Here is a 22,943-nt window from a genome sequence, read left to right as displayed (position 1 = left end):
CCGGGCAGAACTATGGGGGTGGAGACACTCCTTCAGGTATACTGGGCCGAGGCTGTTAAAGGTCAACACCAACACTTTGAATGCATATTGTTTAACTGTATTACATACTTCATAAAGAACCCTCAATTGATTTCTGGTGGCCCTTATTCCAAACACAAGAAGTAACTGAATGCCCTTTGTGATCCGAACTTTGCATGTGTTGGAAAAATTGTTAAAAACAGAATTGTAGGCTCGCAAGACTAGGAAGCATACCAAAAACCTACTGAGAAGGGATTTTCTAGACATTAGCCAATGAGCTTGGACATATAACCCAGCTACATATTACATAGTCAACTATGCTAAAATAATATATTGTCAGATAATTTCGAAATATAATTCTAAATATATAATCAACAATATACGCTGGTGAAAAAAGGGGAGAAATGGTTTAGGAAATGGACCTTAGTAGAAAATTGAGCAGGTATCTACATCTGCACTGTGTCGTTATTCATATGTAGTATTAGTTCAGATGATTGTTAACACCAAATAATAATACTGACAACTGGATAATTTGGACTTCCAATGAAAAACTAATTTAGAAGGATGAAGATGTGCTTTTATATAGAGGTTCAAGATGGGGGAAGCTGTTCTTGGGGACCGTGTAAATATCTCTAAGGGTCTCAGGGCTGAACTCGGGGTAGTTTTCTGGCAAGCTGTTAATAGTTCAGGAGGCTTTCATGTTTCTGCTTGCCAGTGTTCTGTTATCCTCTTGCAAGTGTATTTAGCATCATCCTTCCAGTCATGGAACTGTAAGTACAAAACCTACAAGACAGGGTCGTGGTGGTATCTTAGCTGCACAGCAGCAAAGTCAACCACTCTTTCTAGCTCCAAATATGGGCTACAGGTGGTTAGACTTGTAGAAGTCAGTTGGCCCATAACCTGTTATATTGGGCCCACCATCTGTTGTTGATATTACACCACACTTTGACCAGTGCAAGAGCAGAGTATGCACAACTCCAGCAGAGTCATCCAGCAGAACTTCAAAGTCTTCTTACCTTCCAGTAGTCGGTATTTTCCAGAGTTCCCTGTTAAGAAAACTCCTTTACCATACGGCATGTAACATCCACCAAGATGATAAAAGCTCACACTCATGTAAATGCTGCTGAATCCAGCCTTGGCTTTATAACTACCACTGCACATACACACATTCCTAGAGAAAGGGAGGGGTAAGACGTGCTATAGGCCTTTGACCTTTGACTACTTCTAACTACCCACTTACTGCTGGGCTTTTCTTTAAACAAAATCCAGATGTGGGAGATGGGTTTCTCAAAACATGGCCCAAGCACTTAGTGCAATTTCACCCATTTTTTCTAAGTTACACTAACACAGAAGGGCATAGGAGATTTGGCGGGGGTGGGGGTGGAATAGACTTCATATTTTTTTCTGAAAAGAAGGGGAGAATGAAGGAAGTTTTCCTCATTTTTGTGGACCTTCACATAGGCACCCTTAACTACCACAATGTGGGGGAGGAGGGTTACTTAAAATGAGCTCTAGTTATGGGGCACAATGTAACATAGTCATTTTAAGAAAGTTTTGTATTGTCTGTGGGTCAAAGTTTCCCCAGTCCAATCAGCAGGTGACCAAACCTTCCCCACTATATTTTGCCCAGCAAAGGAGGGAAGATCTTGAAACTTTCTTCTTCTTCTCTAGGGTGTCTGTCAGCAGAGCCATCAAACCCTTTGCAGAGCCAGGCCGCCCACCTGATTGGTTCTCCCAAAAGGTAGGGTGCTTAAATTTCACATCATAATAGGCTTTCATTTCATCTGTGGGGAATACCTGTTCAGGGGACTCCCTGTAAGGATCTGTCACGTGTTAAATGCGGAAAACATATTTAAAATTGTTTGCCAGGAAAGTATACTTCCTAGCCCACATATCTGGAAACAGCTTTAATATGTGGTATGTGTGTTATATAAACTACCCCAAGTTTTTGTCTCAACTCAGATTCTTAGTGTTGTCTGTTGTGATTTATCTTCTGAAATCTGTATGCACTTTTATTATCTTTTTTTTAGCATTGTGCGTCACAATATTCTGAGCTTCTGGAGACCACAGAGACCCCAAAGTGAGTTCAAAGGCCAAACCACCTCTTTGAGTGGGGTGGGACAGGGCAGGACAGGACAGGACTTCACATTGCAAGGAAGATACTGTAGAATGGTAAACTACTGTGTTATAGACTATTTGAGAACTGAAGAGGAATGACAGTTTGAACACAGCATACAAAAGTACCTGAAACGCTGCTTCCTGACCATCTTTCTTTTTAAGTCTGGCTCCCAGAAATTATAGTAACTTGCATACTTTATCCTAAGCTAAATTATTTGGTTACAAAGAAAGATAATGCACTGGCAGAACAATCCAAACCCTGGCTGGGCAGTCACAAAACATGAAAGAAGTGCACAGCCACAGTCTCATCTGGCTCCATCCAGACCCATAGCTCATGCTGGCCAGGTGGGAGGCAGACAGAATGCTGCCGGAGCAATCAGGCCCATTGCCATCAAATGACAGCAATGAGGCCAGCTTTGAATCCAGTGGATTCTGGATTAGCTCAGGCTCTCCTGCCCACCTCCAGAATGCTGTGTTCTGGTTTGGGGAGTAGATGTGTTTCTCATATTTTTGTAACCTGTGCTTTACTTGGGGGTCAGTTCGACATCATTCCCCGGGAAAGAGCAGTAGGATGTTTAAATCTGCAAAAGTCACTCAGTTTTAGAAGCCAAACACTTTTTCATATGTTATTGTGTCTTATGACTGAATCATTTGTTCTGTTTATTTGTGTTTCAGTCCCTATAAATTTTATAATGTACAATGTTTGGGAAGGTAGGCTTCTTGCAATTTCCCATACAAATTGATACTTAGGCTGTAGTGATCTTTTTAAGATTGCATTTCCACTGAGCTGCAGAAGTGCAAAAGTGGGAAAGAGATAATTGGAACAAGGAAGAATTAGGTGGGATATGTGAGGGCAAAAAGTGCTGTATATGGGAAGATTGAAAGCCATTACTGGTTGCTAGATTGTTTTCTCCTTTTTTGTGTAGAAGAAAGCGTGGTGAGAAGGGAGAAGTGGTAGAAACTGTGGAAGATGTAATTGTGAGAAAACTGACAGCAGAACGGGTTGAGGAGTTAAAGAAGATGATTAAGGAGACACAGGAAAAGTACAGGTACCTATCACATTTTTTGGAGTGTGGAGCTCTTGAAAACCCTGGTTGCTTCAGGACATGTGAATAATAACGTGGATCAAACCTATCTGTGTTGTCTCTACAGGCAGCTGAAGAGGGATGCAGAACTGATCCAGGCAGGGCACATGGACCATAGGCTGGAGGAACTGTGCAATGACATTGTGGTGTGGGTTATCTTATTATTTCCCTGTTACAGCTTTTCTTTCTTTCTGGGACTTCATATCTGAGCCCTCAGATTTAGTTCTTAGCGTTGCAACGAAATGATTGAACTTGACCCTTCTTGGCTTTATGGCAACATTACCCCATGTGGTGCGATTGCCCAAGCTTTGTAGCATTTGCTCACTTTCTCTCCCTCATCCCATGGCTTGCAGGGCCTTGTGGCTTTTGAAATAGAGCTTTGAGGACATTCTTGGGAAATGGTCCTGATATCTGGCCTGACATTTTTAAGGTCTTGGCTGAAAAGCCTGCCTTGGGGCTTAATTGTGAGCAGTTACTTATTGTACTAGGGACTGTGGGATATCTGTCTAACACATCCATGGGAAGCACCTCTGTTTTGCACCCAATAGCCTAGTGTAACATTGAACTTGGTTATTTTTTTCAGGAAGAAAAGAATGGAAGAGGAGGAGGCAGAAGTGAAGAGAAAGGCTACAGATGCTGCTTATCAAGGTTAGTTGGAAGCCAGTTTTTGATCCCATAGAACTAAACACTTGGAAGTGAACATGTTTAGTGGTGCAACTGAGCTGAGACGAAAGAAGTCTACAGGTAGCTGGATTGGGTCAGCCTGATTTCCTCAGTCTTTCCTTTGTGAAGTGGAAGAGAGTGTATGATTTTCAGAAGCCTCTCCCTTCTTCAAAGACTGTCCTCAGTATTAGATGCCAGGTTTTGGTGCAAGAATCCTGAGGGAAGGCAAAATGCCAGAGATATTCTTCTAAGAGAAAAAGAGATGAAGTAAGAAAGCTGCCTGGATTAGTGATGAATAAGCCACTGAGGAAGAATTTGCTACCAGTTGCATATTCTGATTCTTTATGCTAGGAGAAACGGCAGGAATTCGTTAGCACTAAGAATGTTTGTGATGGTGTTTTGGGGATCATTTCATCTTGTGCTGAGATTTCTTATTTATCAAGGTGATTCTTTGAACTTCTTGACTGAATTTTTGGCATTTTCCAGCTCGTCAGGCAGTTAAGAACACATCACGAAGACCTCCAGGAATTATGGTCCGTTCTCCTGCAGGCTCAACCTCGCCAGGAGCAGACTACAGTCTGGGTGACTTATCTCAACCCACGTTGGAAGAGGCTAGTCCAGGGGTAAGGATATGGCAAGAATGAGAAACCATTGAGACGCTATAGGTCTCTCTGCAGTTTTCCCAGACTTCTTGCCCCCCTTTTTTTCTTTTATAATGTTGATAGCTTGCATGCAACCTTTTCCAGAGAACAAAGCCTGCTTTGTGCTGTGTGACAAAAGGTTGAAATGCACTTTGGTGGTAACTGCTAGTGTAGGTCTGGAAAGGTGGAGGTACACAAAGGGCTGAGGGGAGCAAGAGTGATGGAGGAGGTGCTTGGGGTATGCTTGGTCATTGGCCCCGGTGGGAGGGGTGATTGGGACTTGTCAGGATGATGAGGATGTGGCATTGAACAGTGTGGTTTTTCTCTTTCTCAGGTAACTCCAGGGACATTGCCCAGCACCCCAGTTGCCTCCTTCATTGGGATCCCTGACACCCCTATGGGCTCCACCTCCCTGGATGCCCCCATGACCCCAGTCACAGATGATTCAGCCCAGAAAAAGATGCTAGGACAGAAAGCAACTCCGCCTCCTTCTCCTCTGCTTTCAGAGCTGCTGAAGAAGGGCAGCCTCCTGCCCACAAGCCCCAGGCTGGTATGGAGTTCCCTGCTTACATATGCAATAGTCCTGGTGAATCTCTGTGACTGACTTTCACTGGAAAGGGCAAAAGGCCCAAACATTTTTCAAAGGGGGAAGCTTAGATAGTCCTTAAATGCCACATGTTAATTTTGGCTGCTATATAGCAAATTTTCCAAGCTCCACAAAGCACTATGCATGCAGCATCTTAGTCATTCATATGATAACCCTATATGGCAGGCCAGTATTATTATCTGCATGTTACAGCTGTGGGGGAGAGTGACTGTCCTAATGCTACCAAGTGAGTTCATAATACTAAGATGGCATTTGAACTGGGAATTTTTAGTTCATGAGTATACAGGGTTGAAGACCATACACAGCCGTATTAAGGAAATGCAGTTGCAGATTGGTTGGGATTTTTATTGCTTTTTAAAATATTAATTGTTCTTAATGGTGATTGGTTGTTTCTTAAAAAATTTTTTTATTATACTTACTATCTTGTTCTAACACGGGGCTCCCAGTGATTTCTCATCCAAGGTATTTGATCAGAACCACAATGGTTAGCCTCCAGTGCTTCAACATTAACTGCTTCCTGATCACTCACTGGACTTATTTTTAGTGTGGTTTGTTTAATAATTTAGTCCTAAATATGTTGTAAATCACCTCGAAGTGTGAGGGAGGTGGGATAAAAATATTTTAAGTAAACATTGAGCATACAAAAGAGGAGAAGGAGGCAACCAAGCTGCATACAGTGAAATTAAAACTCTCTCTCTCTCTCTCTCTCTCTCTCTCTCTCTCTCTGTGTGTGTGTGTGTGTGTGTATGTACACACGCAGAGAGAGAGAAACTATTTTGTTTAACAGAAATTATATATCATTTACCCAAACTAAAAAGACTTTTAGATGGTTTACAACATTAATGTCAAATAGACATGATTTAGTGCAAGAACTTTAGGAAACCTCACACAATTACACAATAATTTGGATGTTTTGCATTGCAATCCCATGCACCCAGGTAAGTGTGTATGAGATGGCAGCCATAATGTATTTTGTTTTGCTCTCTTAATATATTTAGAGCTTGTTCACGGCCTGCATGTGGCGGGATCCCCAAAGAGCAGGGGTGTGTGAAGAAACTGTAGCCCTCCACATGTTGGACTCCAACCCACATCAGTCCCAGGCACATGGCCAATTGGGTTTGGGCTGATGGGCATTCTAGTCCAATAATCTCCAGAGGGCCACAGCTTTCCCATCTGTCTCATAAAGTCTGTCTTCTCTCACCACTGGTGAGTGTGCATGGGCAGGTGGAGTGGACACTATGTGGAATGGGAAGATTTGCAGCCATATGGGGATCCCTTCATATGAGTAAGGTCATCTGGGATGTGTGTGACCACCTATGCAATGTAGTCTTTGTTTGCTTCATATACACCTTGGTTATTTTTTTCTTTCTCTCCTGTGACTTTTTAATACATAGTGCTTCATTTTATGTTTTTAGCATTGATTATATTGGGGAGGCGGGCTTGGGAAAAAATCTGTCTTGTGTTTCCAAGGAAAGCTCTACAATTTTCTCCTTTTTGAGCTGATCTTTCCTGTCTGGCATTTCTAACAAATTAAGCCAAGCTAACCTGAATTTCTAGCCATGGATGAGAAGCTGAGTGTTATTTCTTTGGATGAGAATGAGGGAGTTTTTTGTTTTGGATTTTCCCTGCCTCTGTACTTGATTGACTTTATTTACTTGATTGACTTTATCCATGTTGCTGGCTCCTTGCTTAAATGCTAGACGGGAGCAGCCAGAGCACCTTGGTGGAGCCAGCTGCAAGAACCTGAGTTAGTTTTATTGGTAGTACAGGCAAGACCTTGTTGTGTGTGGATAGCAGTGGGAGAGTCTGTGTATTGGTTTTTAGTATGTGAATATCCTTTGGCAGGTGGGTGAGAGCGACATGACAGTAGTTTCTGGTCACACAAGCAGCTCTGGTCTCCTCCTGGAAGTGGGAGGGGTTCTTCCAGGGCTGCACGGTGGAGAAATGCAGTCAGCTTCAACTACGGTTCCTGCATCTCCTGCTGCTTCAGGTAGGCCTATTCTGCTATTGCTGTGTATTTCTTTCTTCTGCATTAGTATCCTAGAGTTGGAAGGGGCTTCAGAAGACATCCACTGCTACAGTGTGTAATTTCTGGTCTGCCATTTGTGTTGAGTACAGCAGAGGATGTGAGGGTCCTGTTTCAAATAATGTGACTAAATCAAGAACATATTCTATGAAAGCTGAGACCTTGGAGACCAAATATGTAATTTGCATGGCAAAGCCTTTAGTCAAAGCTTTGCTTGTATGTGTCGGGGCTTTGTGTGATGTTTGATCATGTTACTTCGTGTTATGAATGTTATTGCCTTGATTCTCTTCCTTAAATCACTTTGTTAGCTTACTTCCCCTTAATCTCATGTTTAGCTTAATGTTCCTTTCCACTTCCTGCATTCTTTTGGTATGTTTGTTCTTGGTATGAGCTTTTGTGTGCATGGTATCTGAAGTGTGCATGTACACAAAAGCTCATCCCAAGAACAAACTTAGTTGGTCTTTAAGGTGCTACTGGAAGGAATTTTTTATGCACTTTTGTATGTATTGAACTGATAGCTTGAGACTTTTATCTGAGCCATAGTGTGTGCTTTCCCCCTGCTCCCCCTTTCCTCCCTCCTTCCCTATCTTTCCCCTGCCCTCATTGTTAAGCACCTAGTAGTAGGCTGGTGGTGGGGAACCTAATTACGTCCACGACCTCAGCAGTTAGCCCACTAGGTTGAGATCTATAGGTATAGGGTGGTATACAGATTTAATAAATAATATTTTCCCCCTTCTTTTGACGTCTTATGGCATCAAGTGCAAGAAAGTTCAAGCAGGAAAAATTTAATAATAATAAGAGAAGAAAAAGTGTGAATATATTCCTGAATCTTCCGTTGGAGCCAGGGTTTGAAGCTTGTCACATAATGTCCTATGACGTCAGCTAATTAACCCAAGGAGGCTCAGCCACTTTTGGATCCAGCTCTCCAGTGTGATCCAATTTCTCACCCCTTGTAAATCCAAAAGGATAATACAAACATAAAGATTGGTACCAAGTGCAGCACAAAGTACCCTGAGAATCTCAACTTTTAAAAAAAGTAGTTTTCTGGCCCATTTTAAAACAATGTTAAAAGTATGTAATTCCTGAGGAAAATGCAGGTGTTGGGGAAGTGATTGGAAGAAAAATCTTTGTATTCTATACTGGTTGCAGAATTCACCTTCTCTTGGTCCAAATACTCCCAGAGCAGGGTTAACATGGTGCATATACAGGCTTGGCTTCAGAGTTCTGCACCAGACTTTGTCTGCTCCAGCCCTGCTACATGACATAAGATCTTGATTGATGCCAAATTGCCTTCCTAGCTTGGTCCTCCTTGTTTTTTAAAGATCATTCTCACAATGATAAACATTATAAGGAAAAAAATGTGGCCTCCAAGTCTGCTAAACACTCCGGATTCAGCAGAAGATTTGTGTTGAGCTTCAATGAAAGCCTTTTATACTTTACTAGTTCCCATGGCTCCAGAATCCTGCTATCCCTTGGGCATTGTTGCTCAGCCAAACTTTGCTCACTCCCTTCTTTCCCCTATCCGATTTAATCTATACCAAAATATTGTGAATTCTGCACACCTTTAAATACTGAAAATTGAATTTAGGTTTTGCAAATAAAGGGAAAGCTATGAAAACCTCCTATGATTTGTTCAGTGTACGAAAATGTGGTTGTTTTGCCCCAGATTAGGATTTCTTCTAGTGGTATAAAATTCTGCCCTTCCTCTTTTAAAAGCACACAGTGATCCTTGCTTGTATATGCTCCTGAGCCCTGCTAAGTGAGTCCCAGGACAGCTCTCTGTGGTCCGTTTTGTGACTTGTGTCAGCGTGTGCAACCCTGGTGGGCATGAGCTGGTCAAGAGCCCAAGGATTGCTTGCTTTGTAGTATTCTGTAGCTTCTTGGCTAATGTGCTTTCCCCCTTCTTCACACTTTTGTTAGGTGCTCCTACACTTTCCCGCCTTTTAGAAGCTGGTCCAGCGCAATTCACCACATCGCTTGCTTCCTTTTCTGCTGTTGCCAGTGAACCTCCAGGCAAACTCCTGCCTCCCCCTGTAGAGTCCGTGTCTCAGGCAACTCTAGTCATGGTGCCCACGCTACAAGCACCAGCTGCTGTGCCACCCGCTGCAACTCCCGAAAGTGTAGCGACAGGTGCGTCCTTGCACTCGTATGCCCGTCCCTACCTTGCAGAAGACTTTCCCTCTTAGATTCGGTAGAAGGTCTATGTGGGTTGTGGGCGTCTCTAAAATCTGTAGCCAGGTGGTTGATTTTGGGATTTATTGTGCCAGAGGCCCAAGGTTGTTGAGAAGAGTCCCCCTTGTATTTCAGGCAGGGTGCAGGAACTGATAAAGGAAAGATGATCGGGGGTGAAGTTAGCGAGCGAGCGGGATAGAGCTAGACTCCGATGCTAAGTGATGGCTCCTGCTCTGACTCTTATCATTTGGGAGGGTGGGGAAGATAGGGGCCATCAGCCTGCATGTGCCTTTATTTGGGGCTGTAGAATGTGTTTTGGTTTTCTTGATCTGACCCATGCTGCTGGTTGCTGCAGCTGCCAGGCTTTCACTTGACTTGTCACTCTTGTCCAGTGAGTCAGCCCAACACCTGTGTTTCCATGGAAGCAGTGCCTGATCCTCACACTGTGACAGTGTCAATGGACAGCAGTGAGATTTCCATGATCATTGATTCTATCAAGAAAGATTGCCTGGGCTCTGGGGCATCTGGTGCTGTAGGGACTTCCAAAGACCACAGCATTGATGGGAAGGAAGACCTAGATCTGGCTGAGAAGATGGACATTGCAGTTTCCTACACGGGGGAAGAACTGGACTTTGAGACTGTTGGGGACATCATAGCTATCATTGAAGACAAGGTAAAATCTAGAGGCTTGGTCATGCCTCTCATATCACATGAAACCATAGTTAAAATAAACTTCATTTGTTTTAAACAAGGGTTAAACCTTGCTGGGTTCAGGTGACACTACAAGGTATACCCTGGCTCAGCACAACTGAAGAGTCATGAGGCACCCACAATTTTAGCAGCGTGTAGTAGCATGCTGCTCATTCATATTGTTTAAATTACTGTTTTAATGCGACATGTGAACTAGACCTCTCCTCTCCCCTTGTGTTTGGCACCCTAGCCTGTTGAATAGACGGGGTAGTGCAAGGACTTTCTTTACATCTCCATTGTTCTCATGGCCTCTGATTGTTGCCTGTATCGCTGTTGGTAAAGGTGGACGACCATTCTGAAGTCCTGGATGTAGCAGCAGTAGAGGCTTTCTGTGATGAGATTGAGGATCCTCAGTCACTGACCGACCCCTGGGAGCACCCACTCCAACGAGAGCACCCAATCCAACAGGAGCACGAGAAGCAGAGTCAGATCCCCCCAATGGCTGTGACTGTAAAGCAGGAGAGACCAGACTGTGAGGAATCGGAGGCTAAGGGGATCAGAGATCTGATGAGCATTGGGGATCTGGGAACAGAAATAAAGACGGAACCTTCTGAGCAGGGACAGATTCATCTGAGCCCTGAGGAAGCTTCTGCACTAGCAACCAGAACAAGTGAAGCCCCTGAAGATGAAGAGACACGGGTTGCTGGTCTGGAGTGCTCTGAAATGGAGATGGAATCCTCAAAGGTTGAAATGGATCATGGCACAGTGAAGACAGAGGTAAATCGATGAAGAGGCTTCTTGGATATAACATGAATGGGGAATCGGTTGATAGTATGGGAGGAGAGAGGGAGCCCCTAGCTTGAAGCTGTTTTTCAGACTTATGCTTAGTGCACAGTAACAAGCCAATTTGTTTGTTAGCCAAACTGACTAGACAAACTAACTGTGTTCACTCTGTGCAATCTGTGCTTGGGCATTCTTAGATTTACCCAAAATAAAAATCTGGCATGTATAGATTATGCAGATTGCTGAAATTGGGGCAGGGGTTATGGGTATTCTTGTTTTGCTAGCCAGAAGGGAGTGGCAGTGAGTACTGAATCCCTGTCCCCAGTCCCTCGGGAATGTTCTTCAAGTATCCCTGTCACTTGGAAGACATTACCCACCAAGTATATTGTGCAGTCACCCTTTCTTTATCATTGAAATCTGGATTCACAGTCAGCTGAACACTTCATTCTCCATTTCTTTGTACTTGTGGGGCTACAGCATATGCACAGTTTTGGCCATATGTTAGATCCTTGGGGAGCCACTTGCTCAGGTATGCAGAGCTTTGCTGTGGGTGCAGCTGTTTCGTTGTTCAATTGCTGTCTGCTTTTAGAGTCCTGATGGCATAAAATATGACTTAATGCTGAGTTGTGTAGGAAGCTGGTCCTGTTGCTCATCTTAGGCCATTCTTTTCTTTCTAGCTTCCCCCTGATGATGATACGTCCTCCCCACATGCTCCAAGTGCAAGTGAAGATTCCTCACAAGCAGATCTTCACCACAAATATGAGCTTTCAGGTAATCTGACTGGCTTGCTGGGGAAGGGGGAACTGGTTGTGACACTGCTAGGGAGGGAGGCTGGTATCTGACTGCCTGAAATTATTGGATTTTTAAAAAAATCCGCTTTTTCCCCCTTCCAGAATCAATGAAGGAAGAAGCCCAAGCTCTTTTTGAGAACCAACTGAAGGTATTTTATTTACCCTCAGATTTCTTGACTTACATGCAGAATGAAAGTAGTTGTCAGCTGTTTGCATCTGAGGCCATAGGTGGAGAATGCCAGAATTAATTTAAAGTGTGATCCCAATATATACCAGGTTCTCAAAAATTACAGACGAAAAGGAAAAGTTGAGTTAATCTTTCTGCAGGCAGAGATCCGGGCCTCCCTTGTAGCTGTGCTATTGTGTGTTAATATTTATTCCTATCCTGTTTTTTTCTGGCCAAAGACCTTCAGAAGAATGAACAAAGTATTGTGTAACAAAATGCAATATAATTAATATCTGGCAACAGGCTGCACTGGGTGGGGGGAAGTAGTGGTGCAGGGATTCAGGGCTGCTACCAGCTCTGCTGAGAAGCTAGGCTGCTTCCTTCAGCTCACTTAGCAGCAGCCATTAACATCCAGCAGTGGGGGGGGGGGGTGCAGAGCCATATCATCTGAGCAGCTGAGAGACCAGCAATTCTGGCACCTGCTCGTGAAGTTTTCCACTCCAGCTGCCCACTGGAAGAATTTGAAATGAAGAACTTATACTTGAGTTTGCTTTTTCTTTCTCCCACCCAGTCTGTTTCCCTTTTGTGTTGTGTCCCTCTAAATTGTGAGCCTGTGGGCAGGGTCTCTTTGGGGAGGGTGGGGTAGGGAGAGTCCTGTTGTAAAAGTGGAAATAATTGTGCTAATAGGATGAGGTACCATCCTTCGTCTTAAACATGCAAAACCTGGCAACAATACCATCCATAGATTTTAAGATGCTGGCATAAAATTACAGAAATCAAGGGGAAAGTAGCAGAAGCTGAAAACCTCAATTATTGAAAAAGTCTTGATGGAGAAGGGTGGGCTTTGCCATCTGTCCAACGTAGGAGAGGGAGGGAAATACACCTGCCTTTTGATAGAGTTGCCACTTCTGTGAAGACCCTGTGAGATGGGGTGGGGGAAGTGGGACAGTGTCCCCTCTGTAAATCTCAGCAAGCAGATAGACTTATTTGGGGAAGTTAGCTGAAAGGCATTCTCCCTAATCATGCTTCCCTAGTATGCTAGGAGCAGATGTTTGCTCATATAGCTTTTCCTTTTCCTCTGCTGTCCTCTTTGGCAGCTGGTGCAGATGCTGTTATTGGCAGCTGCACCTTAGTTGTGCTACTTGATTTGCTGGAATCTTAATCTTGTATCTAAGGGTGAAGAGGATGAGGAGGATGGTGCCAGTGAGGCTGCCAGTCTGGAAGAGCCCAAAGAGGAAGATCAGGGTGAGGGATACCTCTCTGAAATGGACAATGAGCCCCCTGTGAGTGAGAGTGATGATGGCTTCAGTATCCATAATGCGCCTTTGCAGTCTCACACTTTGGCTGATTCCATTCCCAGCAGCCCCGCCTCCTCACAGTTGTGAGTATTGGTGAACCTACAACTACTCACTAGATAGCCCAGAACATGCAACTAGCCTGCTGAAAGTTGAGACTAACTCTGACCCTTTGTACAGTGGTATGTAGTGTGAATTAGCTGAGACCCATGCAATGTTATAGTCTTCTTCTTCTTGTACTACTTCTTGGCTGTATGGAGAAGCCTCAAGGTTAGACTTTTGCTTGCTAGGAGACCAGCAAACATTTTTTTTTCTTTTTTGTTAACTTAGATAAATTTGAAGTAGGAGGGGATGGATGTTGGAGATCGTGGTTAGTTGCTAGGCCATAATCTGTATGCTTTGCTTTAGGAGCCTTTGGGTGTCCTTTTCTAATAGATGCCTTTTTCTCTTCAGCTCTGTTTGCAGTGAGGATCAGGAGGCTATTCAGGCCCAGAAGATCTGGAAAAAGGCTATTATGTTAGTTTGGAGAGCAGCAGCCAATCACAGGTAAATCAACTTGCATCCAGTGTCCAAGTATGTAGAACAGGAATGGGGAATCTTTTTGGCTCCATGGGCCAGATCTTTTATCAGGATCTGCCTTATGGGGCAAATTTGACAGGTTGGCAGGGGCATCCACCTGTCAAAATCCCTTGTGCTTTGCAAGTCTTCCTGCACGCTCCCCTTTTCAGCTACTGATTGCAAAGGCTTAAAATGGGAGCAGGAGGAGACTCAGAAAGCCTTTTCCAAGTCTCTTTGCAGTTCCCATTCAAGCCTCCAAGATCAGGGACTTAAAAAAGGTGGGGATAGACTTGCAGAAGGCTTTAAAACAACCCCCATGTTCATGTTTGAACCTCTGGAGCCACAAATGGGAGTGCAGGAGTAGCTGTTGCTTTGAAGTAGCTGTTGTGATTAAACTGCTGTCTTGACTGCGTGGACTAGTTCCCTGCTGGGAATGTGTAGCCAATGCAGGATTAGACCCTGTCCTCCCACTCATCAGCTGATGTCACCAGTGATATCAGCTGATGGGCGTGTGGGTGGCCATGGTTTGGGAGAAATGACCTAGCAGTTCCCTACCCCCGATGTAGGAAGAGGAGAGACTGCTGTATGTGTCTGTTGTACTAACATTCATTCTAGAAGAGGCATTTCCTTGTGAGTGAGAGAAAGGGGAATGCCTCTTTTTAATAGGGTGTTTGCCATCTGCAGTCCTTAGAAGTACTTGCACTTAATTTTTTAAAAATCTGCCTGATTAATTGGGCATCTTTTTAGTTGATTAATTGCTTAGATTAATATATTTTAAAACTTTTAATCAATTAAATGTTGCAACTCTAGGCATTTCCATGTGAGCCTTTAGCACAAAACCTGGCAAACGCCATTAAATTTTGAAAAACTAAGCTGTCAAATTGAAACATAAACCCTCAAAACATGCCAGGTACTGATGGCTATGGGAGAAAACTGAAAAGGTATTGAATGATCTTGCCACATTCTTCCAAAACCAATGGGCATCTGCAGCAGAATTCTGGTAGCCTGTCTTCTATGCTCAGCGAGTGTCATATCTTTGTGTGGTGCAATTCACAGTACATCCATCTGATTGCATATCTGCTACTGGTCTATGTGCATATTTCTCAAGTCCCAACTGCGCTTTGCCAGTTTGATGGAACTGGTACAAAAATATGAATATATAACACTGATATGTAGTTTCCTCTTTGTGTATCTCCAGTCATAGAAGGTGGATTTTGAGGTGTAGAATTCTCTTGGCTATAGCATATTGAGCAAATGAGTGGAGAGCATGTTGAGAAACAGTTCTGTACTTCTGCATGTGGAAGTTGTGTTACTTCCACTGACCTTGTATGTACTCAAACTTTCAGTAGCTAGTCCTGTGTCACTCTCTTACACATTTTTTGTTGCACAGGTATGCCAATGTCTTCTTGCAGCCCGTGACTGATGATATAGCTCCAGGTTACCACAGTATTGTACAGAGGTGAGTCACCAGTTTTTGCAGTAGTGTTGATGCCACCTGTCACAGATCTGTCCTGGACGTTAGTCAGCCTGCAGATTTCAGGCACTGCCGGCATTTACCTGGGACAGTCTCTTCAATCTAGCGTTAATAAAGTTGATCAGGTACAATGATCAGATTCTTCGCAGAAGTGGGGAGAACAGCTAGTTTAGTTCTTTTTAAATATATTTTTAGATTGTATTAATAAATTTGATTTATTCGGTAATGTTTGTCTGGTGTTTTATTGACAGGCCAATGGATTTATCAACCATTAAGAAGAATATTGAGAATGGGCTAATCCGGACCACAGCAGAGTTCCAACGTGATATCATGCTGATGTTCCAAAATGCTGTCATGTACAACAGCTCTGACCATGATGTATACCACATGGCTGTGGAAATGCAGCGAGATGTCTTGGAGCAGATTCAGGTAAAGCCACAGTCGGAAGTTTTCAGTGGGGCACTGTACCTATCCTGATGTTGTATGGGAAGCAGTGAATACACTAGAGAAGATGCCTGCTCATTGCGGCATCTTTATTGTCTCATTAGCTTTTAAGATCCTCTTGGAGGTTAAACCTGGTGTCTGACCATCCCTGCATGATTTACCATTCCTACGATCAATCAAAAGGAATGCAGGCTTAGAAACAAACCAGTAAACTGAAGTTACCTCCATTGTTTCTGTAGCAAGCCACTAAACTTGCATTCATGTTGAGAACCTTAATAGCTATTATGTGGTTTCTTGCAGCAATTTCTAGCCACACAGTTGATCATGCAGACGTCTGAGTCTGGGATCAGTGCAAAAAGTCTGCGTGGACGAGATTCCACTCGGAAACAAGATGCTTCAGAGAAGGTGGGGGCTAACAAGAACCTTTGATTTGTTTGGGGGAGGTTGTTTGAGCCATTTGATAGATGCATCCATTTGAGGGGGAGTAGAGGAGCTTTGGAATCCTTCATTTAGAAGTCTCATTCGGAATAGAAATGGGCTTACCCTTTCAGTTTAATTAATAACAAAGATGGCTGTGGCAGTCCCTCTCCCTTGCCCCCATATCCTGCATTTTTCAATATCTAGTACACTGAAAAAATAATTTGTCCTTGAAGTTGAGGATTGCTACCAAATGAGGAGGGCTGGCATTTCAGTGTGTGAAGAGCAGCTCTATTTTGTTATCTGAGTGGTGGGTTAGAGACAGAGAAGTCACTTTTCCAAAACTTGAAGTCAGGAGACTTTACTTGAAGTCAGGAGCCCAATTGAGACACGCTTTTTTGGTTTAGACCAGGGTTTCTCAAATTTCTACCCCCAGCACCAACTTGAGATGATTGAACATTATTGAGGTGAACCAGTCAGAAAGTAGTGGCAGAGGGAGGAAGAGCTTGCCATAATTGGCTAGCAAATTGCTGTCCTTGTTGTTGCAAGGAGTTCCATAGCTCACCTTTCCTCAAGCTAACTACAAACATTACTCTGCAAGTATTGTGGCTGTCTCCCCATATTAAGCCAGATTCACTGATTCAGATATTCTAAGTGGAGAAGTCTTTTTCTTTTATATTTTTCCCTTTCCACTTGCACCTGCATTTTAAAGCAGTATTACCCATCTCTTCTTATTCTCCTTTCACACTCAACTTGTACTTACTTCCCCACCCACCCACCAACCCAAACTGCCTGTTTCATTCCTCTTCTCTGGTCCTTTTACATTCACTTCTTCCTATAATAGCTTTCCTTTCTTAGACCCTTCTTTTTTATTCCCAGTTTATTTTCTTATTAGTATCAATAATAACAATAAATATTAATCTTTTATCTTACTTTCTAACTTCCTTCAACACCTCTTCTGTCCCTTTTCCCTGAGAGGAGGGAGACCTTCTTTACCTCCTCCCCACCTGAACTTTCCTGCCTTCTGATTAGAATTCGCTGGTGCTGCCTTTGGTCCAGCCAAAAGGCTATAGTGCAGTTAGGAGGCAAGTGAGGAAGCACAGGGGAGGCTGTGACACTGAGGATGCCAGAAAGTGGCCCAAGGCCCTCTGGTGGGTCCCAGACCATGGTTTGAGAAACCATGGTTTAGACTGCCACGTTGTCTTGTCTTGTTGTCTTCCTGTGTGTGTGGGTGTGTATATTTCCATCAAACTCATTTGCTGCTTCTGTTTGTCTTTTAACAGGACAGTGTCCCCATGGGCTCCCCTGCCTTCCTCCTTTCTCTCTTTGTAAGTACTTAATGATTACGCTTTCAGCAGCACAATAACAATATGGGGACAGTGTCTGCATGATGAGGGGCTTTCTAAAATTACAATCAGACTGTGGTCATATTTGGGTTGCTGAAACACATGAAATGTCTCTACCCCCTTGTGCTTCAGTGTATTGTTTCGTGACTGGATGTCTGGGGGAAAGTGGGGGACTTTTTGTTATTTCTGGCTGCAGGCTGCTCACTTCCTTTCATTTCTTCAGTCTTTCTCCTTCCATTCTGGCTTTGGGTAGATCACAAGACTCTACATTTAAAAAGGCAACTCTTGCATAGAGGGTAAAGTTACACACTAAAGTCCACATTGCAGAGTAATATCCTTGGCTTGCGGCTCTTCCCTTGTTTTCTCTGCACCCCTATGTTGGATTTAATTATTCACATCTAAAGCTTGGTTCCTGCCTTCGTAGCTCACAGGACTCTCAGAGCAGCTTTCTGTAAGACATAACACAACAATAAAATTGTGAAATTATTCTGAGAATTGCAGAGGAAAAGATCCCCAGGAAGGGTTGTATCAATAACAGCTTCTTCTGCTGTAAAGAGAAATCTAGTTACATATGAGCTGCTGTTTCATACATACTTCTTGCAACAGTTTGTGTTGAAGCCTCCTCCAAACTATGGGATAGTTCTAGACCGTGTACATTGCAAGAACACTAAAATACAGTGTTTTGTCTCCATGGATGCAGCCATGGTCCTATAGTAAGAAAGCTGCTGTTCTGCCCAAAGATGTGTTTTGGCAGGTTCATCCTCCACCCAAGGGAATGCGGGTAGGGATTGTTTTCTAATGCCTATTTATTAAAGACAGAGAAGCATGAGGAAAGGCAGCCAGATGGAGTGGGCAGCAGATGGAAGTGATCTCTCTAGCTTCCGTACATTCACAGAGAGCCGCTGTGAGGACATGCTAGGGAGATAGTGGCAGGGTCACCCACCTGGAAGAGAACTTCTGTAAAGAGCAGCAGTTGATCAGGTATGTTAGTCAGCATCCTTTCTGCCCACTGAAAGAAATGACTTGGAACTTTTCACATGGGGCAAACACATCATCACATATGCCAATGCCAAACGTCCATTTCCCCCTTTCCCCTTTTGAGTTCACATGCAAACTCTGTAGCTGGTTTCATAAAGTAGTCCTCTGTGTTTTAGGAAGGCAAGTGGTACTGCCTGTCTGTGCAGTCTGTCTTTCCTGGCAACACAGATGGCAGCCAGCAGTCTTTCCTTTTGTCACAGTCTTGCTAATAACAGTGCCTTCCCTTCTCTTTGCATTTCGATTAGGATGGGGGAACCAGAGGGCGGCGTTGTGCCATTGAAGCAGATATGAAGATGAAGAAATGATGCTGAAGATAAGAAACAGCCCAGTCTTTGGTATCTGAACCCAGGAAGCAAAATGAGAACCTTCCTGATCCTGAGGATGAAATGGCTATGGACAGGGAAGGGCTGACCTGTCAATAATAAAGAATATCTATCATCCTGGAATGTCTAACCAGGGTAATCCCATAAACAAGAGAGCAGCCCCACTGCCTGTTGTAGGGCAGCAGTACTGGGGTCCTATTAGTGTCCTCATATTAGCTAGCAACTGGTGGCTAGTACGTACTGTAATGTGAAGTGTACAGATTTTTTTTGTATTTGTGGAGTGTAAATGTGTATAATAAACTGTAGTAGAGAATCCTGTAGAGCAAGGCGTGCTGGCTGCATTGATTTATTTATATTACCACCGTCTCTAAGAAAAACTTGTTTGTAAAGACCTACACATACTGTGAATCAATGTTTTGACTACGTAGTCCAGAATGGCAAATCCATCAGCTAGATCAGACCTGCCAAGCAATTTCAAACAGGTCTGCTAGCTCCCATCTTCCTCCCCATCATAAAGAGAAGTCTCTCCTCCCAGCCCAGGTGCTGAAAAAATAGTTGCCTCTGCTCTTCAGAGATCTGTTGCTGAAGAGCAAAAGGAAACAATTGTATTTTTCATTGCAGTTTTGGTCTTTCTGGAGGAGTTTGAACTAGTCTATCAAACCCAGTGCTGTGATATATGAGTTTCTACCTGTCTCTAGATGCAGGATAGTAACGTCAATGTTGGCCATGGCCCTCTGCTGGCATGTGGTAGTCCAGTACTGTCTCTTTTCATTGGCTATGTGCTATGTGTGCCCAGACACTCTAATGTTTCAAAACATAAGGTCATAGCGAGGAGAGAGCATGGAGCAGCAGCCTGGCTGCCTCAGGTGGCGCAACCCACAGGGAAGTGGCTATGGGAGGAGAGACTAAGGCAGAAGTGGGGAAGAGGGAAGCAGACAGAGAGACAGACTAAAAAGCCTAGAATGGATCTGCAGTTTCCTCCTTCCTTACTGTTGCTGCTGGAGCTAAGTATCCCACCATTGCTTACAGATACAGATGCAGGCAGAAGCTGCAGCCTTTTTCTTTTGCCTGTGTCTGTCTCATGGCTCTGTCTCCCTCCAAGCACCACTTGCCTCCTTCCTAGGACAGGAAGATGATGAAACCATAATCTGTTTTGGTCAATTTGGTTTAACTCATCTGTTTAAAGGTCATGACATTTCGTTATCACGGCAGCAAAAATTTGGTATTTTTTGTTTAGTTTGTTTAGTTTTGTTTAGTTGATAATAAAAAGTTACATTTTAGTTTCTTCAGTTTATTTATCAAACAATGTCCTTTATGATTATGTATTCAATAAATATTCATCCTTGGAAAAAATGCAAAACCCCTGCATACACACCCTCATTAAATGTGCTGTGCACAGCTATGCTCATTGGTAGTGACTCTGCAAGGCAGGGATGGGGAGCCTGTGGCTTTCCAGATGATGTTGAACTTCAACTCCTGTCAGCTCTGACTATTGGTCATACCGACTGCACTTGATAGAAGTTGGAGTCTAACAACAAGATCTCCATTCCTGATCCAGTATCATGGATAGGTGTCCCTTCCCAGCCCTGCTACCCTTGCCCACTTTTCAAACTGGAGACGCCAAAGACTTGAAACTATGATTGTTTAGGTCTTATAGGGGCAGCCAGCTGGTGTGCAGAGGCCTTCATTGTGGTTCCTACCTTCTGGGAGCGACATGTCATTGTTGGCTGCAGCCAGAGACAAACGTGCTCAGAGAAATGGATGTGATTTTTCACCTTTGTACAGTAGGCTACATTACAACTGTGTGGATGTTTCTATACACCTACAGTACACCTGTCCTCCATACAAGCAAGCAAGACACATTTTAACCCAGCAAAAGCAGTCAAGGAGGGCACAGGAAAATAATATAATATTTTATTTTTATTACGACAGTCTGGGCGGCTTCCAACACATAATAAAACATTAATAATAACAATCTGATCCAATATAAAAAATAACAACTTCAAACAATGCAACAATCAACAACCCATCAAGATCTAATAATACACAGTGAAATTAAACAACAGCAAATAATTAAACAGCTCACACATACCACAATAAAGAATTTACCAATCCATAATCAATAAAAATAACAGCAAATCACAATGCATGAAAACCATAAAACATACAAAATCATGTAAAAGGATCAAATTGAAAAACACACAAATTATAAAACTACACCCACACCCACCCACAAACATCCCTGAAATCCTGTCTTCCTAGCTGCTGCTGTTCTCAAAGTCACAGTCTGGGACAGGCTGGGTGGGGCAGATGGAAACACCAGTGCCTAAGTAGGAACAGAAAACACATGAGGGATGTGGGCTGAGGAGGGGAAATGGCTGGGGGAAGAGTCCTGAGAGTTGGATAGAGAGCCCTGGGGACCCACCTAGGGCTCGTCAACCTCAGCTTCTCCACCACTTTCGACCATGATATCTCCGCAAACGCTTCAATGTGTTGCTTCAAAACATACGTCTACTAAAATTTATATTGTCACCAATGAGAGTAAAATAAGAAACCGTCATAATGTTTTAAGACATCCTGGGGTTTTGTCAGCAAAAACGACTTACTGATTTTCTCCACCCCAAAGAATCTTTCAGGGATAATCAAAAGATTTACTGGATAATCACCAGTTGAGTGATCCCAGCATAAGCAATACAATTGGGTTTCAGGCAAAGGACATTCCTACCCGTACTTTGAGATACCAGGGTTTGATCCCGGTCCCTTCTGCAGGCAAAGCAGGTGCTCTGCCATTGAGCCACTTCTGGGTTGCCCTGTTCCCAATCCCCACTGCTAGCAAACCTGGTGATATAACCCAAGACTTCAGCAACCCACTCCTGGCTCACCATTTGGATTGCTGTGGGACTTAGCAGATGTGCAGTACCACATAGACAATTAGAAGCTAGGGATAATTTTTGGTTAAAGTTCTTTCAAGTCACAGCTGAGAGCATTACCACAACAGATTTCAGGGTTTGAACTTGGCTCCTTTACTACCTGCTCGAACACCTGATCTGATCTGAAGCTAACACGTGAGCGAGTGATAAACCCTCTTCCCATCTCGTGTACCTCTTGTAGATGGGTCACGTGTGGACCTGGGTGGAGTCCAAAGAAGAATTCTTCACGGAGTCCGAGAAGAGCAGCTGCTGCCAGTCTCCCCAGGGCTCCCCAGGCTCCAGCTCAGATCTTGACCTGGAACTAGGCTGCTGGAGAAAGGGGGAAGAAACTGCTGAGGAGGAGGTCGAGGAGAGCAGCAGCCAAGAGGAGGAGAGTCAGCTGGGAACGAGTGGTCCTCTGGCATGGGAAGATGCCAGCAGAGGGGACCAAGAAGAGGCTGGGAGGTACAAGCAGGATGCTATCTTGAGGTTCCTGTCAGAGGTATGGCTGCTGATGGGTGCAGTTGAGGAAAAGGCGGAGGTGGTGGTGGGTGACCTTGTCAATTGGCTGAAAAAATAGTGCTCCCAGTCCACGTTGCAGACTGGCCATTTCTGTATGCAATTGGGTAAAGGTACCTGGAGATAGAGGTTCAGGATAAATGTGTTGACAAGGGTTGGTGCCTGCCCTCTAATTCAAAAGTGGAAGGGGGTCTTTGCCCAGATGCACTTCCATTCACATGCCCATGGAGTGTTATTCTGTGTTCTGGCTGCGTCTCTATCCTATGCCCGTTAGGACAAAAGATGTGTTGAATGGACAGATCTGCATATAGTTCTGTAATGTCACTAATTCTGTAATGTTCTTAAGCTGTTTAGCCTGTCACCCTCTCTTCCAGGTAACTCATTTGATGGAGCCCCTTTGCATTGGCAGCACATACCTGGCCCAGGGTCCACAGGCACCTTGCAGTGCTGGGGAGTTGCCTGGAAGGGGATTGCTGGATCATGAAGGAGACATAAAGGGATCTGTGATCCACCAAGAGGAGGAAGTGGCTAAAGGAAGTCAGCTTCAGGTTCTGAAAAAGAGAGCTACTTCCCAGGGAAGGGGAAAGTTGGCATTTCAGGTCTCAGAAGAGTTGCCAGTTATGAATTGGGAAGCAGAAGGAATGGAAGAGCAACAGCATCTGTGTGAGGAGTCAGGAGACTCTCAGATTCAGGATGACAATCCTGATGGGGATTTGGAAAAGAAGATGCCGCATAGCTTTGTGGAAAGTGCAGGAGAAACAGATGAAGATGACTACTCATTAGAGCTTACAAATGATACTTCCTTCAGTTGGAGAACGCTGAAGGATGGGGTGCCACAAAACGTAGAGGTAAGTGGTGAA

The 22,943-nt window shown here is 43.8% G+C and overlaps 1 protein-coding gene across 5 annotated transcripts in view; it reads left to right on the top strand.

Annotated features, from left to right (window-relative positions):
* BRD8 (bromodomain containing 8) overlaps positions 1-22,943 on the top strand; it is a 29,881-nt gene that overhangs the window by 1,465 nt on the left and 5,473 nt on the right. For 2 of the 5 annotated variants that reach the window (XM_081185816.1, XM_081185817.1), the window contains exons 3-23: positions 1,690-1,759; positions 2,049-2,098; positions 3,063-3,185; positions 3,289-3,369; positions 3,805-3,869; positions 4,371-4,507; positions 4,860-5,075; positions 6,978-7,122; positions 9,079-9,288; positions 9,723-10,003; positions 10,363-10,797; positions 11,481-11,574; positions 11,697-11,743; positions 12,936-13,141; positions 13,509-13,601; positions 15,004-15,072; positions 15,339-15,516; positions 15,832-15,936; positions 17,232-17,276; positions 21,767-22,066; positions 22,458-22,931. In XM_081185816.1, the coding sequence (XP_081041942.1) occupies positions 1,690-1,759; positions 2,049-2,098; positions 3,063-3,185; positions 3,289-3,369; positions 3,805-3,869; positions 4,371-4,507; positions 4,860-5,075; positions 6,978-7,122; positions 9,079-9,288; positions 9,723-10,003; positions 10,363-10,797; positions 11,481-11,574; positions 11,697-11,743; positions 12,936-13,141; positions 13,509-13,601; positions 15,004-15,072; positions 15,339-15,516; positions 15,832-15,936; positions 17,232-17,276; positions 21,767-22,066; positions 22,458-22,931 (3,424 nt within the window). Of the gene's footprint in view, positions 1-1,689; positions 1,760-2,048; positions 2,099-3,062; positions 3,186-3,288; positions 3,370-3,804; positions 3,870-4,370; positions 4,508-4,859; positions 5,076-6,977; positions 7,123-9,078; positions 9,289-9,722; positions 10,004-10,362; positions 10,798-11,480; positions 11,575-11,696; positions 11,744-12,935; positions 13,142-13,508; positions 13,602-15,003; positions 15,073-15,338; positions 15,517-15,831; positions 15,937-17,231; positions 17,277-21,766; positions 22,067-22,457; positions 22,932-22,943 lie in introns of those variants that run through there. The other 3 variants (XM_081185819.1, XM_081185818.1, XM_081185820.1) reach the window with 3 other exon arrangements.

Source organism: Podarcis bocagei, assembly GCF_964188305.1.
Source record: "Podarcis bocagei genome assembly, chromosome: 2".
NCBI classification, from domain to species: Eukaryota; Metazoa; Chordata; class Lepidosauria; order Squamata; family Lacertidae; genus Podarcis; species Podarcis bocagei.
The sequence above is the reverse complement of the archived record's forward strand: the minus strand, read 5'-3'. Positions and strand labels throughout refer to the sequence as shown.